This window comes from Coturnix japonica, chromosome 8 (assembly GCF_001577835.2).
Source record: "Coturnix japonica isolate 7356 chromosome 8, Coturnix japonica 2.1, whole genome shotgun sequence".
NCBI lineage: Eukaryota > Metazoa > Chordata > Aves > Galliformes > Phasianidae > Coturnix > Coturnix japonica.
In genome coordinates, this window is record NC_029523.1 from 9,770,945 (window position 1) to 9,783,725 (window position 12,781).

At 37.3% G+C, this 12,781-nt stretch overlaps 1 protein-coding gene across 5 annotated transcripts in view; it reads left to right on the top strand.

Moving 5' to 3' along the window:
* The window catches only part of COL11A1 (collagen type XI alpha 1 chain), a 121,798-nt gene extending 118,815 nt beyond the window's left edge, over positions 1-2,983 (top strand). For all 5 annotated transcript variants that reach the window (XM_015869907.2, XM_015869908.2, XM_015869905.2 and 2 more), the window contains one exon: positions 1,159-2,983. In XM_015869907.2, the coding sequence (XP_015725393.1) occupies positions 1,159-1,305 (147 nt within the window). In that variant the 3' untranslated portion in view covers positions 1,306-2,983. The remainder of the gene's footprint in view (positions 1-1,158) is intronic.
* Positions 2,984-12,781: the final 9,798 nt, after the last annotated feature.

The window sequence follows — 12,781 nt, forward strand, 5'->3', positions numbered from 1 at the left end:
TCCAAACATTCATCGGCTCTCTGACCACCCCTCCAGTACAGTCTTTAAAGATATAAACCTCTCTTCAGAAGCAGAATAGCCTGAAAACCAGAATGGTACAGGAGAACGTGACAGTTAAAGCTTCATTGGTTATTTTGTAGTTTGATATGAAAGCATTCTGAAATGAGTTCCTGAGAAATCAGTGATAGAAAATGAGACCTGGAATGATAAGATACATATTGTCTCTGAGACAAAAAAAAGCAACTTAGATAAAGGCAGAGTCTCCTCCTCTCAGGAATAAATATATGACTGTTTCATGTCAGTCTTTTTCTATGTCCTGTATCTTTATTTTGCTTTCATTGCCCACAGCGGATGTGTGTAAAGCTCCAGAGGCAACATAAGCAATTTAGGGTGTAACTTTCATCACTAATCTGAGAATACTCAGATCTTCCAGGTTGGATATGCTCATCTTGGCATAGCTGTGAGTGGAGTGGTTTCAGAAGGACATAAGCGACCATCTGAATGAAGTACAGTTGTGGTTTAACCCAGCAAGCAGCTAAACATCCTTTTACTTTTCTCCTAAAACCAAAACACAGCATGATGTTAGACACTATGAAGAAAAACTGTCACAGCTGAAACTGTGACAGCAATCCTGATAACAAACATAATGAGAAGGCAGAAAGCCTTTATAAGAAGTATGAGTGTGCTTTCAAACATCTCTAATGCATCAGTCCTGATAGACTGCTATTTTCTTCCATGCCCAAGAAGCTTATGTAATGTCTTGTAAGACAGTTAGACTTAGAACCAGGTGTTTCTTCTGTCTTTCAGAACTAATTCATGATGTCTTCACAAGGAAAACATCCTCACTACTACCAGAATATTACTGTAAATTAGTAGAGTTTGAATCCTTTAAGGAACACTAAATGTCTTACATAATTATGGTTTTTTTTCATTTGTAGGCTTACTTTAGTAAGTCAAAAAGCTATGGGTAGATCTCTTTATAAAAATCAGATATGTTCCATATCACATTTCAAAACAAATTTAGAACTTGTAACATCAGGTTCATGAAAGACAATCATTTATAAATTCGAAACTTCAAACATAGCCTATGAAGGTTTACCGTGTATACTTACTCTATTTATATGTTTGTTTTTGCTTCTTTTTTCTTTTTTTTAACAGTCAAGAAAGGGCTACGCAAAGACAGTGATTGAAATCAACACACCCAAAATAGACCAAGTGCCTATTGTTGATGTGATGATCAATGACTTTGGCGATCAGAACCAAAAGTTTGGATTTGAGGTTGGTCCTGTCTGCTTCCTTGGTTAAATTTAAGAAAAAGATCAGATCAACACAAACGTGGCACACTGGTGCTACCAACCCACTTCGTGCCACATGCAAGTTTTGAATAAGAATGGCATAGAAAATGTGTCTTGCTGTGTACCTGTCTCATCTAGAAAGTAACTGTTGCCCTTGTAGGGCCAGAATCACATGACTTAAACTAATTTTGCAAGGATGCTGTGGCACAGACAGACAACATAGGGCTCACTTTATCAACACCCCACCCCACCTTTGGATACCTTTGGTGCTGTTTAAAAATAGAGAAAAAAACAAACAAATGACATGGTGCTCCTTTGATTACAAAGAGGTGTTATGAAAGTGTTTAATAAACTGTAATTATTCTGTGTACAGTACTATTCTGTTATTTCTCTGTCCATTTGCAAAACTTGCATGTGCCTCTAAATTGCATCTGGCTCTTATTTTACAATTACAAAACTACGTTGTCAATACTGTTTATGTATTCTGAAAAAATAAAGCTGTAATTGCCAGTGAAGCCATTTTAATTTCTGATTAATAATAAAATCCCTTTGTATATATTGTTGTTGAAGAGCTTTGTTATTTGAATTCGCCAAAAGACCTTAAGGTGGCAAAACTGGAAGATCTTGAGCAGCACTCTCAAATACCCTTTTCTGCTGATATTACTATGTGATGATGAATTTCAATACTGAAAGCACCTTCAGAGGTGTTGTGTTCCATGGTGCTATACCTCAGACTTTTTACTTGCTTTTCTGATTTCAGAATTTCATATGAAATCTGTATATACCTAAAATAAATAAATTTATATTTTTGGGTAGGGAGAATATGTTTAAAAAAAAAAAAAAAAAAAAAAAGGAACAACAAACCAAACTTCTGTTAAAGTCTGTGTGAATTAAATCAGTCATATAGCTTTCCTTTTTTTTTTCTTTTTTTTTTTTTTCTTTAATATATTTTTTCTTCCCCAAACGTATCTCATCTGAATTGTTTCTGTTGTGCTTACTTGGTATGCATAAATATTAAAACTGGATTACTGGATTCTAAACTGTTATTTATGGATGTTTTCAGTGTTTATTTAGAATTTTAGTAAACAGTAATGGATGTTCGCTTCCCAAACTGGATATTAGAAGTTCCACAGAATGGTCCTATAAAATATTTGCCCATCCCATTAATATAAATATATAAATTATTTTTCCTGTTATTTCAACTGAAGGCCAGGAATGCAATATGTCTAGGTCATGTGATTCTACACAGCTGCTAAGCAACACGAGGGGACTGCTTTCTACAGGGCTGTCTTTGACCCAAAATGTTAAAATTTGCTATTCAAATCTGATCCAAAAAGTTGGTTTGGCCTTCCCTTTGAACACTTCATTCAGGTAGTTGTAAGTAGAAATTGCATTTTAATTTTGCAGCAGAAATCCATTTGTAATTATTTTTCATAATATATGTAAGACTTGAAAATAAATGTTTGTTTCTGTTTCTTATAAGTTGTTAAATTAAATAGTACTAGCTTCTGCTGGCTCATTTCCAACTGGTACTTTCTCATGCACGTTTATACATGTAAAAATAAGATTTCAAAAGTCAACTTCTTGCTGTTCATATTTTCTTCTATTTTTGAACCAAAGTTTGTACCTGTCACCTCCAAGAGGAAAATACAAATTTTATTAATAAAATCAAGTCTTGTCTACCTGGATTGGTCATTCTGTTTTTTAATGTCCAGAATTCACCTACTGTCAGTATGGCAACTTTACTCTGCTTCCAGACCATCCAGTCTCAAAATAGTAATAATAATAATTTTACCACATGAACTGGAAGGCACTGAGCAATACTGCTGGAACAAGGAGTGTTAATAGAGGTGATGATACTGCTACTGGCTGTATGCAGCAGATGCTATTTATCTAATTTTGCATCTACTTTGCATGAATTTGTAGTCACAATAGTCCACATAATACTGAACCTCTTCACTCATTCAGTGTCTTATACGCTACAGTGCTTGAGTACTTCCCATGGAGAAGGCTCCCATTATAAAAGCAAGCAAATAGTCCTATTTATTGATAGAAAACAGAAGACAAAACCTAGACCAGGACCTAGAACTGGAACACAGAATATCCTGTAATTTGTTTTATATATTTGAAGTGTAACTGATGAAGAGTCCAAGCTAGAAATATGATGCATGTCACCCGGGACTATGCAAGCTAAAGTCCTTGCTAAAACAAGCCTATGAGAGAACGAGAAGCAATATTTTTCACATCTCAAGCAAAAAATCTGTTTAATTACGAAAACATTGTACAGCTGGACTTTGCCTCTAAAAGCCGACCAAACAGAACTAGGACATCCTGTGATCTTGAAGTTTCACATTATCTCAGATCATACTAGGTTGTTTTTCTTTAAAGTTTGCTTCAGTCCTCCCTCTAAATAGAGAAAAGCCATAGCAGAGATGTTAGACATTTTCCTCACTGCAAATAAACATGTAACATGAGAATGTAGCAAAGTAGGTGGACAGCAACCTCAAGCCAAGGAACAACATTACACATTGAGGCAACATTCTGTCCATGATAACATGGACATGGGATGGAGAACTAAAAGACAAGCTACATCCATAGAAGTATAAATTATCATAAATTATCCTCTGTATATGCATAGAGCTTCTACTTCTTCTCTCTCCTCTCCTCTTTCTATCTCAGGACAAGAATATCTCAACTCACCACAATCAGCACATCACTTAGAAAACTTCATAAAATGTATTGAAGATATCCTTTCTCTCTTAGTGGGCAGTCATTATTGCTGACACCACTAATCACCTTGTGAATCCTTTGGGAGTTGGACTCAATGATCTCTAGAGGTCCCTTCCAACCCCTACAATTCTGTGAAACAAAAAGTTATAAGCTGTGAGCACATGTGCGTTGTCCCTCCTTTAGATCAGCTTTGTTAATTACAAAATAGGGCTTCGTGTGCTAATTACTAGTGGGAGATGCTACGATAGCCATCAATTGATTTTCTATTACATGCAGATTCATTATTCAGTGAATGAACATCCTCCATTATACATGAGGTACCAAAATTAACCTGACAGTGACAAAGGCAAGATGTTCAAATGCCACATCTGCTATAATTTCCTGGAACATAATCTTGTGTTTTCTAGGCATATAAATTATCAAAAAAGGCTCACTGTTGATTTGGTAAAAAGCAACATCAAGATTACAGTAAAGGTGTAGACTGTTCTAATGCCATATATTCTTTTCTTTCCTTTTCAGTAAGGACATCAATGATTATTACAGTGAAAGAGGATATGAACATCCAGACAAGTGGATGTACTGCTGTAGCCAAAACTGGGTTGGTTTTATCTGTGTGTTTGGTTGTTTTTGTTTTTTTTCCCTCAACTGTATGAACAAAGGCTCTGTTCTAATGACAGATGATGGAACCAAAGCCCACAGTACTACCATGGCCATGTTTTGCTTAGGTTCTCTCAAGACTTTTGCCAGACCTTGACTTTGTTTCCAGTTTCTCAAGGGCGGAGTTAAGACTGCCAACAAAATGCAGCTAACTTCAGTAATACAGACAGGAGTTCTTAAGAATTCATCTGAAGGGCTGGGATCTAACTGCCTTCATTGCTTCTCGGTATGGTCTAAGATTTTGTTTTTTAACATCAAAATGAAATTGTAGCTAAATCTCAATGAAGCATAACAAAACCTACCCAGCAGCGATTAAATGTCGATGAAAATTAGAATTCAGCTCATCCAACTTGCTGCCATTACATTATGCACAACTAACATATTAAAAATGTAAACAGCAGATGACCAAGATATCAACCACTAACCAGTGGGATAGGATAAAATCTACATATAAACAGTCAGTGCTGATGTCAGTGCTGACCATGCATGACTGTGCTTAGCTTTTCCATGTGTAGTATCACTAAATGATATTACAATCTATTAGTAGTCATTTTCAATTTTCTGACTATTGGCCATTGCACACCCAAATGACTAATTTTATTGCTTTTTCCCATGCTCAGCCTTTGTGTTCAATGCAACGTAAGACTCACCAAGGATAGGCACTCAATCTCTATGATTCTAATACAAAGAACACCTGCCATAAACAGCACCAATAACTCCTGAACAGATAACAAGAAAAAGGAAAATTAATCATTCCTTGCATAGTGCAGTAAACAGAAGAGTTGATAGAACATTTATCATTTCACCTGTACACATCAAAGACGACTGAATGTAAGTACTGGAACTATTTAACAGCTTGCAAAGCCATCTATTTTTCTTGTTCATTATAGGCCTTGCATAGTGGCCAGTAAAATTCTTTGCAAGAAGAATTTTGTTTTTTTCTAACCCAAGAAGTTCTCAAAGCTGGATCTTTTGCAGTTCTCACTGCAGCAAGGAAGTAACGGGTAAATAAAAGAATTTTCCCGAGTCCACAGGGCTGGGACAACAGAGCTCTCCAGAGTCCCAAGAACACCCAAATGACCAGGTATGAACACTGAAGCCTCCTGTTCTGTTCTCATCTCACCCTGAAATATTTTGTACACAGAAATACTGACAATTGCCATGGCCATGCAGCAACAGCAACATGATGGCCCAGCCTCCAAACTCTGTAGTTCCCGGGTATAAGAGCAAAGTAAGCACAACTAGAGCAGAAAAACCTCAGTTTTTAAATGGAAAAGCACATGACAGCTGAAAATGACAACGAGAGGCTTAACTTTTAAGGTTAGGTACTCAAAAGAGGAAGAGAGGGTGAAGAGGCTGGGCAATATATACAGAGCCACACTAACGTGCTGTCAGACTCACCAACTCTAAAGCCTGTCTGGGTGATCCACATGTCCATGTTAGGCGTAGAAATGAAACAGCCTCTGACATTAATTTTGTCTTGTACCTAGCAAACACAGAGGAGCAGATGAGTGAGGAAGTGATACAGTCTGTCTAAGAACTATCTCTTCAACAAAGTCACATGAAAGGAAACGAAAGGGAGATCAGTTCAACTTCAATGTCCGTGAAACCTCCCTTTCCACACAAAAGTTGGTCTGTTTAATCTTACAAAAACACCAATCTCAAAACTATCCACAGTATCTTGAGGATATCACCATATTTGACCTGATGTGGCACCTTTCCAAGAACATTTCCCTGGAGAAAGCTATAAATAATAATAATGGTAAGAATAATACACATTAACTGATAGCTGAAAAATGTCTCAGCTAAATGATTCTTGACTATTCCAAGGCGTTATGAGTTCTGCATGCATTTGTTTCTCATGCTTTGCATAATTTCTGATGACTGTATGCACAAGCACAGCGTCTAGCTAGTGTGATTACTCACTGAATTTAACGAGCAGTTTAGAATCACCTACCATAAAAATAAAATGAAAGCAAAATTACACATTTGGAAGCCAAGCTAATGGTTGAAACATATGTATGCACAGATAGTTAACACCTTTTAAAACACACAACAATAAATCCTTCACACAGACATACAACAAGTTTAGATGCATATTACCTGAGTGGAACTCAACTGTGACAATGTATGAAATGATATATTTAACTGTAATGAGACATCAGAGGAAGCAAACCCACCGAAGCAGTTTAGGGCTCTCCTGCCCTCATAACACTACAATATTTACATATGTATGGAGTGGTAGGAAAGGGCTGCACATTCTCCAGCTATTTTAGTGCAGAGAAGGAATGCTGCACTTGATGCACGTTTTCAAAGCTCTGTGCACAGAGCTGACTCCCACCCCAACAATGGTACTGTAATAAGGAAAAGGGCACAGAAGGGTAAAACTCGGGATCTGAATGCAACGAGAAGATTAAAAAGCAAGATGAAGATAACCAAGAACAGATAACGGAGGGAAATATTTACACTGAGAACTTCTGAGCGAGTGGCAAGTAGTTTTTTTTTCTTAGCAAAACAGAAACTGAGTGAAACAGCTCTACAAAGGCAGGCTTTGATTTGAAGCTGGTCGCAAGGGCTCATTATGGCCAGACAATCACCAGCCTTAGCAGGATGGGAAAGACGGCACCGCAGCCAGCATGTTCTTCTGTGGTAGAAAAGGCTGCATGGTTCTGCACAGCTGTTGGACTTCTGACAGCAGGTACGCAAATAATAATATTTAAACAAATCTGTTTACAAACTAACTAGAGGAACTTGCTATTTGTGTTGAAGCAACATAAGGGCTTTAACGCTGACAAGTATTCCTTTGAGGCAGGAGTCAGATGAAGCAGCTCTTGGATGCGCTTCTTTTGCTTAATCTCTTCCTCTGAAAGCTTTGATTGAAAACTAAGCCTCTCTCAGGGTCCTGTAGCACAGCCTGTAAGCTTCTTTCAGTTAATTAACTCTCAAATTAACTGTAGCTGGATGTCATAACCTCTAACAATGCTTCCAGAATCCTTCCCTTATTATCTTGATTTGCCGGGTTAAATTCACCTTTTTGCTGTGACACCCATTAAACAGTGTAAAAGAGAAGCAGATTCATTACCCAGGAGTGAAAAAAAAAGCATACCATCCAGGTACTGTTCACAGGTCCACTGTTGCACTTGTGGAACTCAATGTCTCATTGCAGCTGTTAAGAGAAATGTTAGAGAATTGACCACCCTCTGTCCACCGTCCATTTCCTTTAAGGATTGTGGCAAGAAATCTCATCAATTCATCACACTTTGGGACATTTCTGTGTAACATGTAGAAAAAAGTATGAGACCTATACAAGTTCTATCTCCACACAAACAACACATTGATGACTGTGGTCTGGCCTTGACTCCTTTACCTTGCTTCCCCTAGCTGTGAATTGTCTTAGATTAAAACATGGGTGTCCAGCCTTTTGGCTTGCCTTGGCTGGACTGAATGAATAGGAATTGTCTTACACCACATATGCAGCAAAAGAAATGTCTCCTATTTATTTCCGTGGAAACAACAACCAATGCAAAGAGCACAATAACACTGATAGAGTAAATTCTCAGCTACAAAACACTATTTTTCAATATAGTCACCACCACTGGCTATGCATTTTTGCCAGCAGTGAATGAGAGCCTGCATTCTGCACTCATTAAGATCTGCACCAGTAGAGGTGGCCCACTGAAATGCAGTGCCCACCACCTCACTATGCTCACATCCACTCTTTGGTCACCATCAACATTCAGTAAACATTGATGAATGTCAATGAATGCTATTTCTTCCTCATAGAGGAAATCTAATGACACAATTCCATGTCAGATGCTGTTTGTCAGACTGCTCCCCTGCTGTCATCTGTCACACAACAGCAAAATGTAATGGAATAATGGTGTGAAGGTTCAACCTCTACTGCCATACTACCAACATCTGCTTCTGATATCATGGATCAACATAACAAAATAGCAGGCATTACTTTTGGAGCAGCTGTCATAAAATATGTTCTATGGTTGACTTATATAAGTAACAAAATATTATTTTGTCTTTAATACTTCAATTCTTAAAAAAAAAAAAAAGGCAATAAAAACATACAATTTGTGGTCTATTTCACCCTGTTTTTGAGAAACTCACGTGTCAGTCTAGTACGATGGCAGTGGTTGCATTTCATAGTGAGATCTCCAGGTGTTCATCAGAGATTTTAGATGATTTTTGTTCCTCCTATGCTTTATCCTTGACAACAGTTGTTCACAAGTCTTTATGTTGACTGAAAATGGAATAGAAAATTGCAGAAAAATTCAGCAATGTTTTAGTAGATCTTAAAACCTATTCTCAAATTCTTTTATCGCAATGGAAAGCACAGCTGCATATTTTTTGCTCTTCACAGGACTGTTTTTAGCCAGCATATCAAAATACATACAATTAATAGCCAAAACCTGAGTTAGCACTGCACTGCACCCTCCCTTGTGTCTTGCTTCCAGCCTAGGCAGTGCCAGTTGAACACCAATGTTTGGTTGCTGCTGAGCGATGGCTGCATGCCCAGAGCTGGGTGTTGCTGTTCAGTGGGGAAGAGCCACCACCGCGATGGTATGGGTCAGGGTGCTGATATTAACCGCTTGTAAATAAATTCGGTCTAAATTCACATCATTTCCACGTTTTGTGATGGTTTTAAGCCCAAATTGCAGAGAGCTGCTGAATGCTGATGGCAATAGGGAATCAGAAGTATTCTGCTTATTACAACTGCCATTACAGTAACGCAGTGTTGCTTTTTACCTTGACAAATGCTAAGAAGCATCATTTTGCTGCCTGACTTTTCTTCAGACCTGAAGCTGTTGGTAGTCAAAGAAAATAGGAACATCTGGGTGAGCTTTTCATTGCCTTGCTCACTGATAGAGTGCACCCAAATAAGCAGCAATCAGTCAATACAGCCTGTATCAAAAGGCCCATCAAATTAATTCAAATTATGTCACATTAAATTGAATCTAATTGGCATTCATATGTATTTGTAAGCATGGTTTAAATAAACTTCTACAGCACTATATTAGACTTCATTTACAAGCTAAACATAGTTTTGTGGTTTAGTTAAAAATTTCAAAGCATTTTTTTACTTATTAAAAACAAATTTCTAGGAAAACATTGATGCTATTCTTCAGAAAGACATTTCAGGCCTCATAAAGATAAAACTTTGTTGGGATTTTCAAGTTCATATTTTTCACTTTCCAGTAAACTGCAAATTTACAGAGGTGGGCATGTCTCATGGCTTCACGATTTTTCGTTGCTATTCCACAGCGTGTTATCAGTAACAATTAAACCACCCGACCAGGATTTGGGTAAAATTAATAGCTTAGGAGTTCAAGGTAACTACCAGACGGTAGTAGGAAAAGAAAGTTCTAAAGCTCAAGACTGATTTCCTCATGTTTTCACTTACTCTGAATGTAGAACCCTGGGAATACCTACTATCTTTTAAATCACTCAAAAACTTGTTTGGATTCTGTTGCAACAGAGAGTCAAATTGTGTATGAAGCTGAGATTAAAACTGAACAAAGACCAAGCTAATGTACTACTTTTTTTTTAAAGAGAAAGTTAGGAAAAAGGAGACTATTTATTTTTCTTAAATTGTAGCTCCTTCCAGTAAAAACAGTTTAGCCTTTGCTTGTCAGATACCATTGTTTCCATATTAAACATTTACACTTTATTTGTAATTTGGGAGCAGAAATCTGTTCTCGTTAACAAAATAGTGACAGTCTGTCTTGCTGAAGTGCTCAAGCAATTGTAGGTGATTCTTACAGTAATTTTAACCTTTAGCTCTATCTAGCCTGATTGTAGAATCCACTTAAAACATCCCGGTATATTTGTCTGCAGTCACATTCAGATGTCAGTAAAATCATGACAGAAAAAGGCCACGTTCAAAGCCCCAGCTGCTGCACTGCATACAAAGTGGGGAACTCTCCCTGTCTGCATCAATGTGTCGTCAGTGTCATCAGAGAAAGGGAGTTTCAGAGATATGCTAGGAATATGTCAAATGCAGATATAAGGGAAGAAGGACACGTCAGAGTAGAGTGAATGCATCAGTGTGTGACTATCAGCTTGACATGCTGCATCAGGTATGGTCAAGATGTTGTTATGGTGGGGTTTTTTGCTGTTGTTTTTGCTGGGGTTCTACTTTGTTTTAGGGCCAAGGAATATATTTTTGCCAGTCACCGACTCCTGTGTATATGAGGAAACAAGCACCCTTACAGACACATAAATCAATTAATTGGATATTTTTTATTACTGTGCTGCCTTCATAAATCACGGGACTTACTTGTGATCCAGAACTTCAAACAGCCTTTTAGCAGCTGTTTCCATTAAAATATAAACCCTTCACATATACATCTTCTGATTCAGAGAAGTCTTCCGATTAGCACTACCTTTAGAAATATATATTATGAAAAGCACTGTAGATAGCCTAATGATATGGTTCAGTTGCTGACAGATTCATGGGCCCTTTGCAAATTCTACTGAAAAATCAATAGTAATCCCGTAGTGCTTTCAAAGGATGTGGGATCAGGGCCATGGTAATAGTGATCGTCTCCAGCAAATGACTGTTCTGCAGTGACCTGAAAGCCCAAGTTCTCCTGAATAACTAGAAAATTGACTCTGAAAAATGTGACATTGGCCCTAGCATAAAAATCAGTAGCTGCACTTACTGGCTAGTCAAGTATCTACTTAATTACTCCACATTTCAGAGAAGAAAATCTGCTAAAAAGGAAGTTGCACCTTAGCATTTCAGCTGTGTTCAGTACACAAAGGAATCCAATGCACCACAGGAGAATCTGCTGGTAGCTCCCTACTTTACCTATTTTGTTTAGAGATTTGAATGTAAACTAAGGAGAATAAATTTTCAAAGCCTGTCCCAAAGGAAGAAGTTCATCCCAATTAATAAACAGCAGAACAGCACTGCATAGTTACGGTCTCCGGTATTTATTCTCTTGGTACAGTAGTTTGCATGCTTGGAATCATTATCAGAAGCAGGGAAATGTTTAGCAAAGTTTGAAATAGTGGCAGAAGCTTTATGAATGAGATTCTGAATGGAATATGTTATGAGGGCCATTTAAAAAATGTATTCATAGAAGCATCTGAGGCTAAACAATAAAAATATCCAAATATTTGATAGTTCTTGTTTTAAAAGCTCACCCTAATTTTCACTGTTGTGCACTTTCAAATTTGCATGAGAAAAGCAGTCTGACTGTAACTGACAGCCTTCCATTTATTAGGACATTTGTGCACAATATTCATTAAATTACACTTCATATCTTGCTAGTGTTTTTCTTTCCATCAGTTTTTCAAGGAGTTGCACTACAGAAGGTATTAGCCATGAACTGAAATATAACCATTATTACTTCTGATTAAAAGCAACAAGCATTTCCTATGAAAATTTCCTCATTAGTGGCTGACATTTTTCCACTAGACTTATGTAAATAAGGGTCAGTAAAAATTAGAACACAACTCTACAGAAATGCTGAGTATATTCATAAAAAAATTTGCTACAATTGTTTAAATTACCATCTGCCAGAGAATCAAACTTATAAAGGTTTTCAGAGCTTCTGATTTTATGATTAACATTATGACTAATTATTACAGGGTTTTTTTAAAAAGCATTTTTTAGTATTTTAAGGAAACTTCCTCTATATGAGCTTAGGATTCTCATTTTTACGGAGAGCTTGGAAAGGAGAGTAGATGATATTTCCAAATCTGTGAGGAGAAAAGAAGTCTCACAGAACTGACTGCAGAAAGAATCAGAAATAAAGATAGGCCACAGCAAAATCTCAAGTCTAAAGGTGTTGATGGGAAATTGACTTTGCAACACAACAGTGTTGTCTTATAGAGACTTCCTTCTCCCTTAGGAGACCATTCTCCTTTTCTTTCTTTCCTCACATTTAATCTTTCCTGCCTGATAGTGGAGGAGGATGCATGGGGACCTGAGCAAAGGATGTCAAAGGAGAGAGGGTTGAGAGAGAAGGCAGAGGTTCCCTAAATACCAGAATTAGACAGCTGAGTTTTCACCTGCAATAGCAGAGAAGAATAATTACAACCTAGGGTTTGAATTGATTATTTCTTGCAGCAGCTTCTCA